General features: G+C 42.0%; 1 protein-coding gene across 5 annotated transcripts in view; it reads left to right on the top strand.

Annotated features, from left to right (window-relative positions):
• The window catches only part of Lmo7 (LIM domain 7), a 263,869-nt gene that overhangs the window by 102,215 nt on the left and 139,089 nt on the right, over positions 1 to 22,565 (top strand). For all 5 annotated transcript variants that reach the window (XM_045145095.1, XM_045145096.1, XM_045145099.1 and 2 more), the window contains exon 3: positions 14,670 to 14,739. In XM_045145095.1, the coding sequence (XP_045001030.1) occupies positions 14,670 to 14,739 (70 nt within the window). The remainder of the gene's footprint in view (positions 1 to 14,669; positions 14,740 to 22,565) is intronic.

Raw genomic sequence — 22,565 nt, 5'->3', positions numbered from 1 at the left:
TTTTTGCCCTCCGATTATGCAGGTCCCGTGTTGGTAGCACTAGCCACTGTGGGGTCGTGAATGCAACAGTCATTTTGTGTCTAGAAGACAGCATTGCAAAATGCTCCTCTCATCCTTTGGTTTTTAAATTCTGAAAGGAAACTATCTTGATTTGAAAATTGATTTAAATGTTTCATCACGTATTCGGAAGAAAGAGGGGGGAAAATGCCTGTGAGGGTGAGGCCCGTGACTAAAACCTACCTTACCTGAGTATGGCTAACTTATGTGCTTGCATTAAAGTAAGTGTCAATCCATTCTAAATGCTACAGTGTTGGAAAGGAGTTAGGCGGCATTATGTGGTATGTGTAGGAGACATGGAGCTCTGTTGTGATTTAGAAGAGCAGGTAGCCCAGACACATCATCTACTCAAAGAAGTCCCTTTGTGGATTATTTATTTCCAATGATGAGCTATTGCTCAAAATAATTTATGGGATCCTACCTTGGGAGCATTTCTTCCATAAAGAGGCCATTAGTCACGTTTGATGATGCACTTTATTTTGATTTAGCTGCAATTTATGCATCAGCCTGGTTCTGAGTGACTTGAGATGATTTCCAAAAACTGCCCAGGCTGAGAGGATGAGCAAAGATATTCAGAGTTTGTTGAAACACACACACACACACACACACACACACACACACACACATACACACCACCTGTTTTACTCAAACTAGTACGAGTAAGTAAAGAACATAATTTCTACATTAATGGTGACAACAGACATGGATGCATGCATAGAAATACGTGTCTTTATTACTTTTTACAAAGTCACTTCAATTCACAGATTCTCACATTTTCCTCAGATTATTTATGAGGTGGAGTAACCCAAATCTGAACTTTAGTGCTTTCCCATAAAGCTCTCATCCATCTGTTTAGTTCTCAGCTTTGTTTTTAAGGGTTTTATTTATTTATTTGAAAGTGACAAAGAGAGAGAGGGGGGGGGAGGGAGAGAGAGAGGGAAAATATGGGCAGATCAGGGCCTTCAGCCACTGCACATGAACTCCAGATGCATGTGCCACCTTCTGTATCTGACTTACATGGGTCCTGGGGAATCGAGCCCTGAACTGGGGTCCTTAGGCTTGACAGGCAAGCACTTGACTGCTATGTCATCTCTCTAGCTCAGTTTTTTTTTTTTTTTTGACAGAGGAAGAGAGAGAGAGAGAGAGAGAGAGAGAGAGAGAGAGAATATGGGTGTGCCAGGGTCTCCAGCCACTGCAAACGAACTCCAGTTGCGTGTGCCCCCTGTGCATCTGGCTAACGTGGGTCCTGGGGAATAGAACCTTGGTCCTTTGGTTTGCAAGCAAACAGCTTCACCGCTAAGCCATCCCTCCAGCCCAGTTGTCAGTATTTTTGAACTGGATGTCTCCCCAAAGTTACTTAAGTATATATGAAGTCATAGAAACCAGCAATCATGTTCTTTGCTGTGGGATTTCAAACCACTACATGATATCTGTATTTAATAAGTTGGCTGAAATTGCAAGTCACATTGTTTATTGGTCAATAATCTACTGTGGAAAAAGGATGCACGGATAGCTATATTCCTTATACATCTGTAACTAAAGAAAGCTGGTTGGAGTCTCGATTGGTAAAGCTGGCCCTGTTATTTGTGATTACATCCTGTTGAATATATAATACAGAGAGGGGAGGGGAGGGAGAGAGTGAGAGAGAGGGGGAGAGAGAGAGAGAGAGAGACGGAGGGAGGGAGGGAGAGAATGCCTATGAGGAAGATAAAATCAGCTGTCAAGAGGCCTGCCATTATTGATCCTGACCTGCAAATTAATAGCAGATATAATTATCTGCTTTAAGAATTGTTATAAACCATTAGACACCTCAGATTTTTGCTGGAATAAATGTAGGATGCTTTTACAAATTAAAGGCAGATTTCTAATTGGCTCACTCTCTGGGCTACACTTCATAACATGTAGGGTCGGTGCATTAACTGTTAAAAACCTCAAAGTCAGGATTGGAGGAACTTGTTATAGATTTCACCCAACTAGCCGTGGATTGACAGAGTCCAAATTGGGTATACACTCTGTGCGGAGGCTTCAGACACATCTGAGTAACAAGCACAGCTTTGTGTGCGCTCAGTGACGGGCTGACGGACGATTGAAGTGAGTGTGTTCTTGATAATCATTTTGGTTTCACCAGGCTTGACAGACTATGGGATCTAGTGAGTCAGAGGCTGAAGAGTACCAGAATACTGCTTTGTAAAGGGTAATTTAGTAATTCTTTTTATTTATTTTTATATTATTTATTAAAAAAATTTTTATTTGTTTATTGGAGATGGAGGGTGGGGGAGAATGAGAATGGGTGCACCAGGGCCTCCAGCCATTGCAAATGAACTCCAAACGCATGCGCCACCATGTGCTTACGTGGGACCTGGAGAATTGAACCAGGGTCCTTAGGCTTTGCAGACATGAGCCTTAACCACTAAGCAATCTCTGCAGTCCCTAATTCTTTTTTTTTTAATTTTTTTTGTTCATTTTTAATTTACTTATTGAGAGTGACAGAGAGAGAGAAAGGTCACGTCAGGGTCTCTGGCCACTGTAAACGAACTCCAGACGCGTGCGCCCCTTGTCCTTCTGGCTAACGTGGGTCCTGGGGAATCGAGCCTTGAACTGGGATCCTTAGGCTTCACAGGCAAGTGCTTAACTGCTAAGCCATCTCTCCAGCCCTGATTCTTTTTATTTTTTTAAATAAATCTTTCTTCCTTTATTGTGTGTGCACGGACACACGTGTATGTAGGTGTACATGTGTGTGTGTGTGCATGTGGAGGCCTGAAGACAATCTATGTCTTGTTCCTCAGGAATGCCATTCACCTTTCTTTTCTTGTTTTTCCTTTTTTAAAAATTTTATTTATTTATTTATTTATTTATTTATTTATTTATTTATTTATTTGAGAGTGACAGACACAGAGAGAAAGACAGGTAGAGGGAGAGAGAGAGAATGGGCGCGCCAGGGCTTCCAGCCTCTGCAATCGAAGGCCAGACGCGTGCGCCCCCTTGTGCATCTGGCTAACGTGGGACCTGGGGAACCGAGCCTCGAACCGGGGTCCTTAGGCTTCACAGGCAAGCGCTTTACCGCTAAGCCATCTCTCCAGCCCTTGTTTTTCCTTTTTTAACCTGTGAGGCAGTCCTCTCCTTGGCCTGGCGCTTACTAGTTAGGGTAGGTAGTATCATAATCCTTATAGTGTTTACCTTAGACACATACTCTCTTGGCTTCACTAAGAGTGAGATGGGAACAAAATCAGATTTTTGTTCTTTTTCCTAATAACTAAATCAGCACGTGTGAATCTTTGGGTTTCAGTAGTGGCATTCATTAATGTGTCTCCTCTTAGTTTCTTGGTGCTTATGAGAACTGCCATATCATATATTTAAACACAGAAAAGACTTGCAGTATGTTCGTCTCCACAGCCCCGCCTGGCTCTCTGTTCCTGCAGAAGCGTTTCTCTGGTCAGCTGTCACTCTCCCAGTCACTCATCTTCTGGTGGCAGTGCGGGAAGTCCCCTGATGAAAGTACTGCTTGTTCCTCTGGGAAGGAAGAAGGGGGTGTGTGAAGGTAGCTGGTTGGGTGTGTGTCTGATTAGTCAGTCTGTCTTTCCCCTCCCTGGAACGGTCTCAAGTTTCTGCCCTGTCTCCTTTGGTCACATACCAGACGTTTGTGTCTTTTTGAACCTATGGCTCACATTGTGGAGAAGTTTTTCATGCTCACCTGGTCATCTCTTCATTTGCTTGCTGCTCGGTGGACTGGAGTGAGCTGTTCACTTGTTGGTGTGAAAGGGCCCATTGCTATTTCTGTTTTCCTTGTCACTATCATGCTGCCTCAAAGTTCCAAACTTGAAATGTACTCGAATAAGAAAACATCATTGAAAAATATACTTTGTTTATTTATTTGAGAGAGAGAAAGAGGGAGAGGGAGAGAGAGAGAATGAATGGGTGCGCCAGGGCCTCCGGCCACTGCAAGTGAACTCCAGATGTATGTGCCACCGTGTGCATCTGGCTAACGTGGGTCCTGGAGAATCAAGCCTGGATCCTCTTGCTTTGCAGGCAAATGCCTTAACCACTAAGTCATCTCCCCAGCCCAAGAAAACATCATTTTACAAATGCTGCTTTTTCCTCTGGAACACTCACGTGACTCAGTGCTGGGCAACACAGTGAACTGTGTCACATAGCATGGATCCTTGAAAGAAGGTGATGATTTTGTTGAAGTTGGTGACATCGAAAGGTAGAGTTCCAGGACCACGGGCAGCCTTTGGGCATGTCCACAGTGCTCTGAGGTAGGCCCACAGGCTGTGGTGAATGGTGAAGGCTGTTTCCTTGCAGCTGTGTTTTGGTTTTGAACATCAGGAGCAGGATGATTGTATACATACAACTCTAGCATGTAGACACCATCTATTGGCTAGATCCATTACTATAGCTTTTAGAAACTCAAGTAGTGAACACTGGGTTTTTTCATGTGAAAGAAACCAACTTTGAAGTTTTCTCATCACTATATATCGCAACCAGTAACAAGGATTCAACTTCATGAAGCTAATTAAAACAATTAAACCGCATTCTCCTCACAGCTGAAATGTATGATTTTCATCAGTGTGTTGTCTTTTTAAGAATCAGTGGGTCATTTTACCTGTAGTTGAATTTCTGCTTATGGCAAAACCTCATTGTTGAGACAGGAGTATATCAAGTTGAAGGTCTGCTCGGCAAACATCAACTTAAAAGCTCACCTCTGTTACGGAAACCATTCTCTTTAGACTTTGTTCAAGTTTTGGTACCTCTTTTGTTTTATTATTATGGCCTCAGACTTGAGGCTATATCCCACAACCCTGTATGTTTCACCACTTAGAATGTATGATCTACATTGTTTTCTTACCCTAAATATAAATTATTAAGAATAGAATTTGCAACATTTCAGTCACAGTGCCCCTGATAAGTGAGAAAGATAGTCTATTAAAAAGAACAAGGAGTCTTTCTCTCTCCCTCTTTCTCTGTCAAATAAACAAATAAAAAATAAATATTTTAAAAAGGGTTGGAGGAATGGCTTAGCATTTGCCTGCAAAGGCAAAGGACTCAGATTCAATTCCCCAGGACCCACGTTAGCCAGATGCACAAGGGGGCACATGCATCTGGAGTTTGTTTGCAGTTGCTGGAGGCCCTGGCGCGCCCATTCTCTCTCTCTCTCCCTCTTTCTCTGTCAAATAAATCAATTAAAAATATATTTGAAAACAATAAGGAGTAATGAATATCTTAGAGGTTTGTGATCTAAGCAATTTACCTTAAAGTTGATCAGCAAGAAGTTATTATTGAAGTGGGTTTTTAATATCCTAGTATGAATGGAAAACTGCTGTCTATGAATTAAAAATGTGTGGCAATTCTGGTAAGAGATCATGAAGGAAATCGAATTAGGGGAATGAATGTGATAAGGAAGACAATGATGTAATCTATAGTAATTGCCTCATATAAGACACTTAATCTTAAAAATTTTTTATGTACCAACCATGACCAGTCTTAAAACTGAATGCAATCTCATGGATAAAAGTGGTGAGGTATAAAACTTAAAAAGTGAAGTGATGAGCAGCTTGTGTAGGCCGCCAGATATCCATTAACTTTAGCCCAGTGCCCATCTTGTTTCTTAGGCTCTCCGTTATCGTTACAGATCCCAAGGAAAGCAACTTAAAGGAAGGATTGGTTTGCTTTCGGCTCATGGCTTCGGAGATTTCAGCTCTGGCCCACTTGCTTCACTGCCCTGGCCCTGTGATGAGTTAGAACGTCACAGTGGCCGGAGCGTGTAGCAGACTCGAGGTCGCTTCATGGTGGGCAGGATTACTGGAGTAGCAGGGACCAAGAGACAAGAGACATCGTTTTAAAAATATTATACTTATTTATTTATTTGAGAGAAGGGAGCAGATAGAAAATGGGTACACCAGAGCCTCTAGGTATTGCAAATGAGCTCCAGCACGTGCATCATCTTGTACATCTGGCTTACATGGGTACTGGGGAATCAAAACTGGGTCCTTAGGTTTTGTAGGCAAGTGCATTAACTGCTAAACCATTTCTCAAGCTCATGATACATTTTTTTTTAAGGTACTCTGTCAGTGCCTTGCTTTCTTGGTTAGGTCCCGCCATCTACTTTTAACCATCTTCCAATAATGCCATCATAACGTAAATCCATCAAGGAATGAACTCATTTGATTAGGTCAAAGCTCTCAGGATCCAGTTACAGCCCTAAATACCATCAACTGGCAGCCAAGGCCACAATATATGAATATGTTGGGGAGACAGTAAACATGCAAATTTTAAGACCTTTATCAAATCTAACCAGATTTCTCTGACACTAGGAAACATTTCAAGATTCACATGGAATAATAAACAGGTGAACAGGAAAAATTCTAAAACTGAAATTTATGTCTAAATTGCCTCTTGTGATATTAGAACACATGACAAAAATGACAGAAGTACAGTATGAATACATATGGATTGATTTACAAATATGCATGTTAATGGAAGAAATAGGGTGAGCAGTACATTCTCATGTATTAGAACTTATGTGAGATCTATGAGAAAATGGACAAAGAATATTTGTCAATTGATGGTATTTGAGTAAATAGTTGCCAAGAATTACTTAAAAGCTCACCATGTAACAGAATACAGATTGGGTTAATGTAATGAAAAGCTGAAAAAAAAAATGTGTGGGGAGCTTAATAAAAAGTCCTTAGAGGCAGATTAAAGTTCTAAAATTTGAAAGGCTAGGAAACGCATGTATATATGTGCATATACATGACATAGACAGTGTTTATTTTGTGTGTGTGTATGGGGGGGGATATGCATGTATATGTGTGCATGTCATGCCCATGTGCTTGCCTGTGGTGGGTGTACTTGCCTGAGGTGACCAGAGCAAAATTGAGTGTCCAGCTCCGTTGTTTTTCTGCCTGTTCTGATTTGAGCCCGAGTCTCTTACTGACCTCAGGGCTTGTTGTATTCTGCCCAGATTCTCAGGCTTCTGGTCTCTTTTAGGACTGGGATGAGGGGGCTATGTGGCCGTGCCCAGCTGTTTATATATGGGTCTTGGGAATTGAAATCGAGTGGTCTGTCAGACATCCTCAGGCCCTCATGTTTGCCCTGGAAGTTCTCTTGACTGCTGAGCCACCTCTGTAGCCCTTGGTAGGAGGATATCTCTGAAAGTCTCTGGCCCATTTTAAAATCAAGCCCCCCCACCCCTACTGTTGATGTTTTCAGGGTGCTTTTGCATTTTAGATAATAGTCCATGTCTCTTGCTCGGATTTTTTTTTCCTCTCAGTCTGTGGCAGACTTTTGCAGAGTAGACCTTTTAAAATTCAATGAGGTCTTGTGGTGGTTTGATTCAGGTGTCCCCCATAAAAAAAAGGTGTTCTGAATGCTAGGTTCCCAGCCGATGGAGATTTGGGAATTAATGCCTTCTGGAGGCAGTGTCTTGTTGGGGGCAGGCTTATGGGTGTTATAACCAGCTCCCCCTTGCCAGTGTTTGGCACACTCTCCTGTTGCTGTTGTCTACCTGATCTTGGCCAGGAGGTGATGTCCACCCTCTGCTCATGACGTCGTTTTCCCCTGCCATCATGGAGCTTCCCCTCAAGTCTGTAAGCCAAAATAAATCCCCCCTTTTTTTCTCCTAAAAGCTACTCTTGATCAGATGATTTCTGCCAGCAATGTGAACCTGCCTGCAACAGATCTGCTGTGTCAGTAATTTATTATATGGATTTTTGTGTTTTTTGATATCATATCTAAAAATATTAACACCAAATCCAAGGGTACCAATGGTTGTGTGTGTGTGTGTTTTGTGTTTTATGCAGGTCTGTGATCCACTTTGAATTACTTGTATGAGGCCAAGTGTCTAAATGCTCTTGGTTTTGGTGGGGTGCTGGGAATTTTCTGATTGAGGGTGTTCTTTCAGAATAAAAGGAACCTGCCTTCAGGCCTGTCAGGCTTGGCTTCCTGCACTTCAGCATGATGAGGCCAGGCAATAAAGCCTCACAGAATGGTGACTGTAACTTAGCATCGATGTTGACTTGACACTTTCCTATGTCAGCACTTATTTATGTTAAGGTCGATTATAATTTTATCAGTAATCTTGGAAAATCACAAAGCAATCATAGCATTTATACGTAATGCTTTTATACTTTTAACTTCTGAATGACAAACGCTGATTTTGTTGTTCATGGAAATGTGATCACTGACTATTCATTGTGCTTGTTTTTATTTATTTGTTTACTCTGGTTTTTTGAGGTAGGGTCTCACTGTAGCCCAGGCTGACCTGGAATTCACTATGTAGTCTCAGGGTAGCTTCAAACTCATGGTGATCCTCCTACCTCTGCCTCCTGAGTGCTGGGATTAAAGGTGTGCGCCACCATACCCGGCCTGTTTTTATTTACTTTTGTAAAAAGTCACTGCTTGTCAATGTGGATAGAACTCATTAATTAAAATTTTTAGTAAGACATCTTTTTAAAAAAAATATATTTTATGTATTTGAGAAAGAGAGAGACAGAGAGAGAATGGGCATACCAGGGCCTCCAGCTGCTGCAAATGAATTCCAGACACACGTGCCATCTTGTGCATCTGGCTTACATGGGTCCTGGAGAATTGAACTGGGATCCTTTGTCTTTGCAGGCAAATGCCTCTTAACAGCTAAGCCATCTCTCCAGCCCCAGTAAGACACCTTTTAAGATAACTTGTCCAAACGACTATGTTTGACAGTTTCTTCTCTTGATCAACTTTGACAATTAGTAGAGAATATTAAGATTTGATGTGTCTGGAAACAGAAAAAAAAAAACAACCCACTGAAAACACAGAACAAGAAAGCAACCCACAGAACATTTCTAGCATTTCGTTGAAGAAAGATAAACTTTGTCCTATTTCTTTTTTTTTTAATAATGAAGATAGAAGGGCTGAGGAGTGAGTTGCTTTATAGAGCACTTGTGTAGCATGCAGGAGGCCCTGGGTTGGATTCCCAACACTGAATAAACCAGTTGTGGGGTGCACACCTGTAATTAGGCTCTTATCAGATAGTCATGGTCATCGTCAGCTACATGGAGAGTTTGAAGCCAACCTGGCTGTCTGAGCTCCTGCCTCATAAAACCAAACCAAACAACGAACAAAAACAGAGGTTTTGAAATATTTACACATGCACCTATGAACATCACAATGAGGAGTGGCTTTTAGCAAATGTGTATATATATATATATATATTTTTTTTTTTTTTTTCGAGGTAGGGTCTCACTCTAGCTCAGGCTGACCTGGGATTCACTATGTAGTCTCAGGGTGGCCTTGAACTCATGGTGATCCTCCTACCTCTTGCCTCCAGAGTGCTGGGATTAAAGATGTGCGCCACCACACTTGGCTTTAGCAAATATTTTTAAAATAATGAACGAAATGCCTGATTCTTCTCTAAGTGTTGAGAGATGGGCTTTGTCCCAGCAGCTGTTCTGTCTGAATTATCGACTGACCCCAGCCCAGGGCTGTTTTCAGTGAATATCCAAATATCTAGCGAGTAGAATTTGTTTGTTTAGAAGAAAAGTAGGCCAATGAATTAATTCCCTATAGAGGGTAACATAAAAATCATTGTTCTTTAATTTGTTAAGAAGATGCGATCTCTCTATTATACCTTTTTTTTTTTTAAGACACTAGCTCTGTTCTTTTTTTTTTTTAATTTTATTTATTTATTTGAGAGCGTCAGACACAGAGAGAAAGACAGATAGAGGGAGAGAGAGAGAATGGGCGCGCCAGGGCTTCCAGCCTCTGCAAACAAACTCCAGACACGTGCACCCCCTTGTGCATCTGGCTAATGTGGGACCTGGGGAACCGAGCCTCGAACCGGGGTCCTTAGGCTTCACAGGCAAGCACTTAACCGCTAAACCATCTCTCCAGCCCTGTTATACCTTTTTAAAAAGAAAATGGGAGTTGGGCTGGAGAGATGGCTTAGCAGTTAAGGCACTTGCCTGCAAAGCCAAAGGGACCTTGGTTCGATTCCTTAGGACCCACATGAGCCAGATGCACAAGGGGGCGTACACATCTGGAGTTCATTAGCAGTGGCTGGAGGCCCTGGTGCGCCCATTCTCTCTCTCTCTCTCTCTCTCTCTCTCTCTCTCTCTCTCTCTCTCTCTGCCTCTTTCTCTCTCTCAAATAAGTGCAAATAAAAATAAATGGGAGTTAAGGCTATAGCTCAGTTTGTTTCAGCACCAAAAGACAGAAACATAAATAATCGGTGGCCATATTTGGGGGGCTAGGGATGTTGCTCAGTTAGTAGTGTTTGCCTGGCATGCATGGATTCTCCAGCACCGCAAATATCTGGTGCGGCGATTCAGGCTTGTGATCTCAGCGTTAGAGAGGTGGAGGCAAGAGGGGCAGAAGTCACGTTCATCCTTGGCTACATAGTGAGTCAAGAGTAGGCAACATGAAACCCTGTTTCAAATAAAAAAGTGTAAAATTCTTTTGAAATAAAGAAGTTACTAGTTGTAAAAGTTTGACAAAGTTGAGGGATGGTATTTAGAAAATGCGGCTGACAGAAATGTGTAGAAATATGTACATATGGCTGGGTGTGGTGGTGTATGGCTTTATTGCCAGCACTCAGGAAGCTGAAATAAGAGGATTGCCTTGAGTTTCCGGCAAGTCTGGGCTAGAGTGAGACACTAACTCCGAAAACAGTGAATGAATGAATGAATGAATGAAGAAAGGAATGTACACAAGTGGATGAATAACAAAATAATTTATAGGATTAAAAGAAAAAAGTAATGGGGACTGGAAACATGGCTCAGAGGTTGAGGTGCTTGCTTGTAAATCCTAATGAATTGGGTTTGATTCCCCAGTGCCCACATAAAGCCAGATACACAAAGTGGTGCATGGGTCTGGAATTTGCTCACAGAAGTTAGAGACTGTGACCTTTCCATTCTCTTTCTTTTTCTCCTTATAAATAAATGAAATATTTTTAAAAATTTATTTGAGAAAGAGAGAGAGAGAGAGACAGAGAGAGAGAGAGAGAGAGAGAGAGAGGTTCAGATAGATAGATAGATAGAGAGAATGGAAACACCAGGGCCTCCAGCCACTGGAAACAAACTCTAGATACATGGGGCACCTTGTGCATGTGCTTTACATGGGTCCTGTGCAGTCAAGCCTTGAACCAGGGTCCTTAGGCTTCACAAGCAAGCACTTAACTGCTAAGCCATTTGTCCAGCCCCATAAATGAAATATTTTATAAAAAAGGAAAAAAAGAATAAAGATAGGAAATGTATATGTGTATGACTAATACAATGCTGAGTTACAAGGTATTTCAGTGTATTGATCTGTACTTCCCTGTATGACTTTCTTGTTTATTTTGAAAAAAAAAAAATCTTTGGAAAAAGGAAGTTAAGAGGTATACCTGGGCTGGAGAGATTGCTTAGTGGTTAAGGTGCTTTCCCATAAAGCCTCAGGAACTGAGTTTGTTTCCCCAGTACCCATGTAAAGCCAGACGCACAAGTGGTGCATGTGTCTGGAGTTTGTTTGCAGTGGCTGGAGGTCCTGGCATCTCCATTTTCTCTCTTTATGCCTTTCTGTCTCATAAATAATTCAATAATTTTTTGAAAAGGTATCCCTATATTTTGTACCCTGGCTGAAGAGCTTTCTGGGAATTTGTCCTGTAATATGCTTCTTGCACACAGCCAGTGACCTAAAGTCAGTGTCCCCTTTAGGATTCTACACAAGAAATCCAAGAATGCTTATTAGGCAAGAGTTTTTCCATTTGTGAACGAAAAGATTTCCATAGATGGCATTTGCATCTGATTAACCTGAGACCCCCGCCTGTATTCCCTTAGGTATACTAAATTTCATCTAATTGCTTTTAGATTTTATAAAACCGGTATATATATTTTTAATCTCTAGAGGAGACATCCTGAAAGTTCTTCCTTCACTTGCATATGAAAATAATCATCAATGCAATCCATCGTGCGATTGCATGGTCAGTGTTTGCCAAAGCAATGCGCAGGGCTCGGAACCGACAGTCTCTGTGAAGATTAAAACTGAATGGTGTTTTCCTCCAGTGACTCAGCTTCGTACAGGGTAGTTTGTGTGTTTTCTGGAGTGATGTTTGTTTTTTCTCTCTGGTTATTTCCGTGTTTGCACACGTACAAGAAGGTTCAGGTGTGGAAGAGGAAGGCTAATCCATTGTGTATATGTTGCTTCTAAGCACAATCTTTGGCCCAACCTGCTGATGAGGGAGGAATTGGTTAACTCATACAGAGAGGCCATCCTTCACTGCTGTTTCCTTTACCTCTGCCCCCTTACCTTCCCTGCCCCTGACTTAATGAAAAGGAGCTGTTTTTAAATTTAATTTAAATTTATTTAATTTGAGAAAGGGAGGGAGAGAAAGAGGCAGGTAGAGAATAGGTACACCAGGGCCTCCAGCCACTGCAGACAAACCCCAGACACATGTGCCCCTTGTGCATCTGGCTAACATAGGTCCTGGGGAACCCAATCTGGGTCCCAAAGCTTTGCCGGCAAGTGTCTTAACCGCTAGACCTTCCCTCCAGCCCCCAAATGAGCTAATTTATTATTCATTGCAGAGACTGCATTGAAAACATGCTCTTGAAATCACTAACCCTATAATACAAAAAAAAACGATAAGTGATGTCAACAGGTAAACCAAATGACCTGGCCAAAGTCACTAGTGACTCAAATAGGTGGAGCAGGAATTTATGATCCACTTCCTCTAAAAGGGTGACTGTGGTGTCAGACTTTCCTGACATGTTGCTAGGTTACCCCTGCTCATATTAGCTTCTAATTTGAGCCATTGAGAGATCACATTTTAAGATAAAAGTCACTCTGGAAATAATCATCACCGACTTAGTGGTCAACAACTGCCAGCGATTTCTTGATCTGTACTGTGTTTATGAGCCTGTTAAGGAATGCTACACTCACTGTTCTGTGCATGGAAAGAGTGCTGGCAGTGATAGATGTGGAGAAAATCCAGAATTACAGAAACACCCAGTTAACAGAAACAACTACGAGAATTAATTTGAAGGTGTCATTTATTATAAATCTGCTCAATTATTTCTTGGCTTCTCAGCTGACCATTGAAGAAAAATAACATGGCCATAATAGGAAGATGCATTTTTGTGTTTTTTACACAGTGAATAGATCAGAAATTAGGGAATTCTAGAGTCAACAGTTGGAGAAGATAAAGACAAGGAGCTGGGACTGGGTATTTGGTAGTAAGAGACTTGCCTACCACACAGGAGGTCATGGGTTCCACTTTCAGCACCCTTTATTTACAAATCCAAGGAAATGCCTATGTTATAATTAATCTATAATTAAGCTGTCTAAAGATCTTGGTGTGAACAAAACTATTAAGATAGAAAAAGCGTCTTTTGTATGCCAGGCTAAATCTTTACAAGCCACTGTTTTATAATATTGAATCCTGTTGAGCAGCATTCTGAAGGCTTAGATTGAGACTCTTGTCTTTTTTCTCCTTAACATACTCAAGTGTACATATAAATCTCTGGAATGTCGAAGGTGTGACATTTCACAAGCTTTGCTTTATTTCTATCTCCTGTTGCCCATTGCGATGAAGAGACCAGTAAATTAGAATGTTTGATTCTTTCTTACTCGCTTTCCTTTTGGAGCTCTGTTTCAGAATGAAGGGTTGTTTACTTTGTGGATGAATTATTGAATAGACATAAAAAATTACTGTTTGAAGACATTGTTTTGTGACAGTGATTAATGATTAATTATCCAAGCTTGTATTAATGGAAAACATTGCAGTGTTAAGTCACTGCATAGCCTGGCACTTGGATCAGCGAATAACAAAAAAACCCCATGAATTCATAATGATCTAGATTTAAAACCAAAGTTGAGCCTAAGTGTGGTTGTTGAAACTGAGTTTCTTGTCTAGCAATTTGGAGTATTGAGACACAGATATCTTTGCAGTATCTGTTGTATTAATTTAAACTTGTTCAATATGAGATTAAGGGGTACTTTGGAGGTGTTCTGGTGCATTTCATTTTCACCCAGTCATTCTGCTCCGGTAATAATGAAGTAATCAGTCATTGACTTGAATGAGTTAGCAGTAAGAATTAGTCAATTATTTGGATGAGTTCCCCTGTACCCTGTAAATTGGTCCAAAACAATGTGGCTGTGAAGCTGTCTTTCAAAATAATGATCTCTTTGAGGAAAAAAAAAAATCCCAATAGGAATTATTAGTAGGAAAAAGTGTTCTTGGACTGGGGAGATGGCTTAGCATTTAAGGCACTTGACTGTCAAGGCCTAAGGACCCCTCCCCAGGTTCAATTTCCCAGTACCCTTGTAAGCCAGATGCAGAGGATGGCACATGTATCTAGAGTTTGTATGCAGTGGCTACAGGCCCTGGCAGACACATTCTCTATCTGCCTCTTTCTCTCTCCCTCCCTCCCCCTCTCCCTCCGTCCCCTACCCCCTTCTCTCTCTCCCTCCCTCCCTCTCTCTCTCTTTCTCTCTCTGTGTGTGTGTGTGTGTGTGTGTGTGTATGTGTGTGTTTATAGAGCTCAAAGTTCCTTTGGGGATGAAATAGTGATTCAGAGGAGTTCTAGGACTCTTTCAAGGGCCACAGGACTCACATTGGCAAGTTTGTAATCGCAGATGTTGTTTTTCTTTACTTTCAGTTTGATTAACAAGCTCAAACCAGGCATCATCAAGAAGATCAATAGACTCTCTACACCAATAGCCGGTTTGGTGAGTAATAAATACTTTTAAAACTGGATTTCTTTTTTTTTTTTTAATTATTAAAAAAAAATATTTTTGTTCATTTTTATTTATTTAGTTGAGAGTGACAAAGAGAGAAAGAGGCAGATAGATAGAGAAAGAGGGAGAAAGAGAGAGAGAATGGGTGCGCCAGGGTCTCCAGCCACTGCAAACGAACTCCAGATGCATATGCCCCCTTGTACATCTGGCTAACGTGGGTACTGGGGAATCAAGCCTCGAATCGGAGTCCTTAGGCTTCACAGGCAAGCACTTAACTGCTAAGCCATCTCTCCAGCTCCCCCCCCCTTTTTTTTTTTTTAAATTTTTGTTTATTTGAGAGTGACAGAGAAAGAGGCAGAGAGACAGAGAATGGTTGCTCCAGGGCTTCCAGCCACTGCAAACAAACTCTAGATGCGTGCGCCACCTTGTGCATTCTGGCTTACGTGGGTACTGGGGAATCGAGCTTTGAACCAGGGTCCTTAGTCCAGCCCTCCTTTTTAATTCTTATTTTAGTTGACAAACAATAGCTGTATATACTTTTGGGGTCCAGTATAGGTATTCTGTACAGTAGGGTGAATATAGTTAGTAATATGCTAGTTATTTCAAAATAGCTAGAAGACATGTTTTTGAACGTTTTCATTTCAAAACTAGATTTCTGTGTCACTGAAATGTAAAATGGTGAGCATAAAGATTCCCTTATCTGCAATTACTGAAGAAATTAGGTGAGGATTTTTTTTTTCCCTGAAAAAAAGTATTTTTAGTGATAGCTTTCCATTTCTAGTTCCTTTCACGATTTCCCTTTTGTCAGTCACTTTTGCTTTTATGTACTTGATTTTATTTTGATTTTTATGCCTCAAATGTTAGATATTTCTTTTCTTGTCCTTTTTTTGTAAATTACATTCGTAATGTTTGTTGTAGTTCATATTCTTTCTGAAGCTCAGCCCTCACTGGACTATTTGCTAGTTGGCCACACTGGCTCCCTGGACTGTCAGCTGTTCACTAGCTGTTAAATTTCTGCTGCTTCAGGCTTATGACTTCCTCTCAGTAGCTCATTGACCCTAAGTATGTTTGCAGAAGAGTCAAGGCCTGCTAGCTCATTGCTGTAAGTAATGGCTCCTGTTAGGTCCTGTGTGATGTTATATGTCACTTCCTTCCTCCTTGTCAGTCATAGCATCTGTACATGATGGTGGTAATTCTCAGGATTCCTCTGGGGCTGGTTGTCAGGCTGTCTTGATTATTGCTGTTTTGGTGCCTACTATATTTTTTGTGGTACGAGGGGTTGAACCTTGTGTGTGCTGGGCAAGCCATCTACCACCGAACCACATCCTTAGCCTTTCTCCTATCTTTAACTTCAGAATATTTATATATTAAAATATACCACACACTGTGGTTACTTAGATGGTTAAGACACTGGAGAGACCAGCAATAACATGGGTTTATGCCTTGGGAAATAATTTATAATTGAATACAATTGATGGCTAATTTTCAGGATGTCAGAAATCCTTACAAATGAAGAGTAATGATGGAAGTCAGTTAACCAATTTTACAAAACAGCGAATAATTCATAATTGGAGTGTAAAGGCAAACTGATTTTCTTTGGCTTATTTCCAGTACTGTTTTATTTAAGAAACTGTGGTTTGGCCATTTCTGAGTTTGCCGCTGTTGATAGTCTGGGTAATTGTAGGTGTTTGCAGAAGTCATGAAATGCTCACAGAAATCTTAATGGGATAAGTATTGCAGAATGTCTATTGTTGGAAGGTATCTGCTGGGAGTGAAGGAATGCAGAGTGTTTTATAATGTGTGTGATGGTTAAGAGCAGCTGGTTGCAGTGTTAAATTTCTTCTTTCTTACCAGTCAGGAAGAGGCAGCTGACCTGTTATTTTTCTTTGTCTTAAACTTGGTTAGATACGAATATATTATATACACATATATGTGCATACACATGAGTTATATCCATCTACTTATTTAAAGGATAAAATTAAAGGAAATCTTCCTTGGAAGAATAATTCAGCTTAATAAATGAGTTTTATATGAAAATAATGTTATAAAGCAATTTCTGTAAAACTGAAAGTTTGAGTTGTTTTGAGTTACTCTATCTTTAGGTATAGTTTAACATTTTGATTTTGAACTTTTCATTTCTTGGGTAGATTGTCTGCATTGTAAATGAAATTAGCTTTTGATCTCAAACTCTGCATAGTTGGGGCATCTCAGTTGTGTTGGTTTGTTGTGGTTGGCCGCTGTGGGTTTTATTCAATTTTCTGATTGTCTGATTAGATGTAACGACAAATTTATTTTTAAGGTCCCAAGCCTCTCCACGTATTTCCATTTCAAGCATTAAAATCCTGATTCCAATTTTATCTTCAGAAGCAAAAAAGGAAATATATTTCCGGTATATTAAATAGGATGGTTTCCCACATATAAGAAACAGCGTTTTCAGATGGATGCAGGTGGGTAAGATGATTTTAGGGGCAGAATGTGCTAGGCCCAATTGGTTTGAAGAGAGCATCATGGTAGCATTCATTTGAGTCCTGCATACTTGTCACAATGCCATAATAAAAGTCCACCCTTCCTTTCCCCTGTGAATTAGAGCTTCAATATCCTCCTGGAGGGGGGTTGGTATGAGGATTAAAAGGGATAACTTAGCCTGGTGTAGTGGCAGATACCTTTAATCCCAGCACTTGGGAAGCAGAGGTAGGAAGATCACTGTGAGTCTGAAGTCAGCCTGAGAATACATAGTCAGCCTGGGCTAGAGTGAGGCTCTACCTTGAAAGACAAAAATAAAATAAAATACAATAAAATGGATAACATAGTTTGCACAGTCAATGAATGCTCTTTTTTTGTAAACAAGTAGTTGAGTATTTTTCTAATACATGGGGAGGTATTGGAGGACTTCCACATGGACATGGAGGAGGGAGAACCACACAAATCAATTAGCAAACGAGCAGATAAGTACCACAAAGTATGAGCAGTTGTAACGGCAGTGGAGACTGATGTCTAAGAAGTCCTTGAGACGTGTGTCAGAAGCCATCATCTTGACACCTGTAGAAGAAAGGTGAACAATCTAAGCCGGACTTTACATACCAGTAAATTTTTTTTTTTTTTGTATTTGTGGCACCCAACATAGTCACTGGTATGTATGGGACATCAAAGACTTTTTATTAAAATCTTTTTTGGGGGCTGGAGAGATGGCTTAGCGGTTAAGCGCTTGCCTGTGAAGCCTAAGGACCCCGGTTCAAGGCTCGTTTCCCCAGGTCCCACGTTAGCCAGATGCACAAGGGGGCGCACGCGTCTGGAGTTCGTTTGCAGAGGCTGGAGGCCCTGGTGCGCCCATTCTCTCTCTCTCCCTCTATCTGTCTTTCTCCCTGTGTCTGTCGCTCTCAAATAAATAAATAAATAAAATAAATAAATAAATAAAAATCTTTTTTTGTTTATTTTTATTTATCTATTTGAGAGCGAATAGACAGAGAGAGAAAGAGGCAGAGAGAGAGAGAGAGAATGGGCGTGCCAGGGCCTCCAGACACTGCAAACAAACTCCAGACGCATGTGCCCCCTTGTGCATCTGGGTTACATGGGTCCTGGGGAATCAAGCCTCGAACCGGCATCCTTAGGCATCACAGGCAAGCGGTTAACCGCTAAGCCATCTCTCCAGCCCGAAATCAGAGATGAATGAATAGTATTTCATATGTGAAGACTACTAGTAGGTCCTTGAATTGAGTCTTTAGTGGATATTGTGAGAGGCTGAAGGGTAGCCTCCCAAAGAAAGATACAGGGAAGTTGTAAGCTCCACAACCTTGGAATGTGGCTTGCTTTGGGAGTAGGATTGTTACAGATGTCCTTGGTTGGGATCATGCTGGAATAGAGTGGGTCTGCCACCTAATCTGACATGGTGTTCATGTGAAGACACACATGCAGGAAAATGCCATGTGACGATGACTTCTGGGTGGTGTATTCTCAACCCAGAGACCACCACAGATTGCCTGCACAGCACCCAAAGCCAGAAGGCAGCTAGGAAGGTTTTCCTACATGGCTTTCGCAGGGAGTTTGGCTTTACCAACTACCTTGACCTTGAACTTCTGACCTTGAGAACTGTGAGTTTTTTTTTTTTAATGGCAGCTCTGAGAAAGTGATACAAACAGGTAGATATTTTTAGTTAATAGTTGCTTTTCAAGACTTTATTTTGAGAGAAGGGGGAGGGGAGAGGGAGCATGAGGATGGGGCACACCAGGGCCTCCAGCCTCTGCAAAACGAAAACGAACTTTCAGACACATGTGCCACCTAGTGCAGCTGGTTCATGTGGGTTCTCGGGAATCGAACCTGAGTATTTAGGCTTCACAGGCAAGCGCTTTAACCACTGAGCCATCTCTCCAGCTCAATAGTTGCTTAAAATTTTTTTAAATTCTCTGAGCATTGGTGGGTGTTTAATTTAATTTATTTATTTCAGAGGAGGGGGAAGAGAATATGAGAATATGGGTGAGCCACTTCAAACTCCAGACACGTGCACCCTCTTGTACATCTGGCTTGCGTGGGTCCTGGAGAAGTGAACCTGTGTTCTTTGGCTTTGCAGGCAAACACCTTAACCACTAAATCATCCCTCCAGCCCACAAGAGTTGCTTTATAACATCAGTCTACTCTGAGATATATTTGGGTTCACAGAAAAGTTGTAAAAAGTACGACATGTCTTCCATACCATTTATCTGGTTTCTTTGGATGCAGCATCTCACATATAATTTCGTTACCAGGAAACTGACATTGGCACAGTCCAAAGGCCTTAGGCAGATATCACGAGCTTTATGTATGGAGCAAGCTTTTTGAGCAGCAAAACCCAGACATAGTTTGAAACCAAGTTAGATGAAGGGTTTTATTTTGAGGATGCATCAAAAGACTTTCCTATGCATTCAGTGTTCTGTCATAAATATACAAGTCACATCTTGCCTACCTGATTGCTTGCTCTGTGCGCGCGCGCGCGTGTGTGTGTGTGTGTGTGTGTGTGTGTATGTGCACACACACATGTGCATGTGTACACTCACGCAAGTTTAACAGGAGTCCTTCTTTGGTATCTCTTCTTTGAGCTTTTGCAAGAGAGACATTTGAATGGACCTACCTCTTCTTTCCTGTTCACCGGACAGCCTGTGCATGAGTTCTTTATGAAGACAGTTTATCTTGGCTGATGCGCTGCGGACAGGAGCATTGGTTTCCCTTGCTTGACTCAGCTGAGGTTTGTGGGTTGACGTGGGCTCTGTGAAGGATGCTTGTGTGTAGCAGATGCACCAGAGGTCAGTGAAAGACAGTAAGGGTGACTGTGTAAACTGACGCATTGAGCGGGTATGGTGGGTCACGTTTATTCTTCCATGACTCCTGCCTTAGTGGTTGTTTTCTTTTTTTTTTTTTCTTTTTTTTTTTTATTTGAGAGCGACAGACACAGAGAGACAGGTAGAAGGAGAGAGAGAGAATGGGCGCGCCAGGGCTTCCAGCCTCTGCAAACGAACTCCAGACGCGTGCGCCCCCTTGTGCATCTGGCTAACGTGGGACCTGGGGAACCGAGCCTCGAACTGGGGTCCATAGGCTTCACAGGCAAGCACTTAACCGCTACGCCATCTCTCCAGCCCTGTTTTCTTTTTAAGCTAAAATTTTGTAAGCTCACCTGAGCTACCTATTACACATGATTAGCTTTTATTTATCTATTTACTTACCCATGTGAATATGTGTCTCTATCTGTGTGTGTGTGTGTGTTACATGCCTGTGAAGGTCACCATTTGGAATGCCTGCCATCCACCTCTTTTGAAACAGAGTCTCTCAGTGGGCCTGGAACTCACCAATTAGGCTAGACTTCCTGTCTAGTGAACCCCCATACATCTTCCTGTTTCCACCCGCTCCTGAAAAGGATTACAGGCATGTGCCGCCTTGCCCGGCTCTTGTACGTGGGCCCTGGGGCTTGAACTCAGGTACTCATGCACATGTTATAGAGTGAACTCTTGCCCCAACCCATACAGGCACACAGCATGACCCTGCTTCCTCTTCCTCTTTAGCGTTTGCCTACTGGCATGTGCCACCACAAATGGTGTGTGTAATTTTTAGACTGACCAGCGGATTTTTTCCCGTCAGGTAACCTTTGGGAGAGCAAGGAGTGTGCCCCCAGCAATGGCAAACGGCTAGAAGTGTTTAGGTGACTTACAAGTATACTGAAATCTTTGCTTAAAGCATTCATGTAATCATCTTCTCTGGGAGGGTAGGAAATATTCTAATATCTTTTTTTATCCAGTGATAAGGATTTTTCACTTGGCTTTTTTTTTTTTTTGCAAAATAATATACATTCTTCCTATCTTTTGTATTTTTCCTATAGAGCACAAGGCTATGCTACAAAATGAAAATCAAACCCAAGCGTTTGTTTCTCCCTCCAAAATTGTGATGTAAAATGTTGGTTTGTTTCACACACTGAAACTCAAAACTAAAACTTTAAGTGAGAGTAAAAAAAAAAAAAAAAAAAAAAAGCCCAACAAGAAGTTAAAACCTCGAGAAACAGGCAAAGTATCCTAATGATCCTAAGGATGAAAAGAGCTGCCAAAGCAGGTTAACGTTTGCCATGGGATACGTGAGTGTGTGTGAGATGCAATACAGGCAGAAGAATCAAGGGAGCTATCAACCCTGAAACACACAGCTATCCGGCACACCTAATAATGAATTTCAGTAAAGCAAGGTTTCTCGACCTTTCTTGGCATTGTAGTCATTTGTGGGCAGGTAATCCTTTATCATGGAGGCCTGTTCTGTGCCTTGCGGGCTTTCTTCAATAACATCTTTGGTCTCTGCACACTTGATGATCGTGGCACTCTCCCTGCCGTCATTAGTGACCGCTGACCATGTCTCTTGACATTGCCAGTGACCCCTGTGGGATAATATCGTCCCAGGTTGGGAGCTGCCGAGCTGAGGAATAAGGAAAGTGAGCATCAAGCCTCTTTAAGGAGCATTTGGCAGACTGCCTGTAGGCATATCTGCCTACATTTTCCATTTCAATCGCGATTTCTCTTTGAAGCAATGGGGTTTCAGAAAATGTGGTTGAAATTCTTTAACATTGGCCTGGATAAGAAAAAAAAATAATTGCACAAAGATATGGGCTAACTTCAACATCTTTGGTTATAAAGAATTACTTTTTCTTACTGCCTGGCTTGGGGTTGCATACTTTAAGCCCTGAAGTAGGGAGGCTGAGGCAGGAGAATCATGAGTTCAGGACCAGCTTGGGATCCATAGTGCTGAGGAAGCTAGCTGCAGCTATATTGCTGGAACCTGACTCAAGGAAAAAAGGGACAGAGATGGGGAATAGGGCTCAGTGAAGATCTTGCCACATAAGCATGATGACCTGATGCTGGATCCCACACAAGGCCAGACACAGTGGATGTGCCTATAATCTGAATGCTAAGGGTATAGATGACTTGCTGGCTAACTTGTTTAGCCAAATTGGTGAGGTCTAGGTTCTGTGAGAGACCTGGTCTCAAAACACAAGGTGGTAAGCAACCGAGAAAGGCACCTGACATTGACTTCTGCCCTCCCCTCCTTCTCCTCCCCTCCTTCCCCTCCCCTCCTTCTCCTCCCCTCCTCCCCTTCCCCCCTCCCCTCCTCCCCCTCCCCTCTCCCCTCCTCACCTCCTCCCCCTCCCCTCTCCCTTCCTCCCCCCTTTCCCTTCCTCCCCCCTTTCCCTTCCTCCCCCCTTTCCCTTCCCCCCCCTTTCCCTTCCTCCCCCCTTTCCCTTCCTCCCCCCTTTCCCTTCCTCCCCCCTTTCCCTTCCTCCCCCTCCCCTCTCCTGCCCCCTTTTCACTCCTCTCCCC

Source organism: Jaculus jaculus, chromosome 3 (genome assembly GCF_020740685.1).
Source record: "Jaculus jaculus isolate mJacJac1 chromosome 3, mJacJac1.mat.Y.cur, whole genome shotgun sequence".
NCBI classification, from domain to species: Eukaryota; Metazoa; Chordata; class Mammalia; order Rodentia; family Dipodidae; genus Jaculus; species Jaculus jaculus.
Note: the sequence above shows the minus strand (reverse complement) of the source record. Positions and strands in the feature narration are given on the sequence as shown.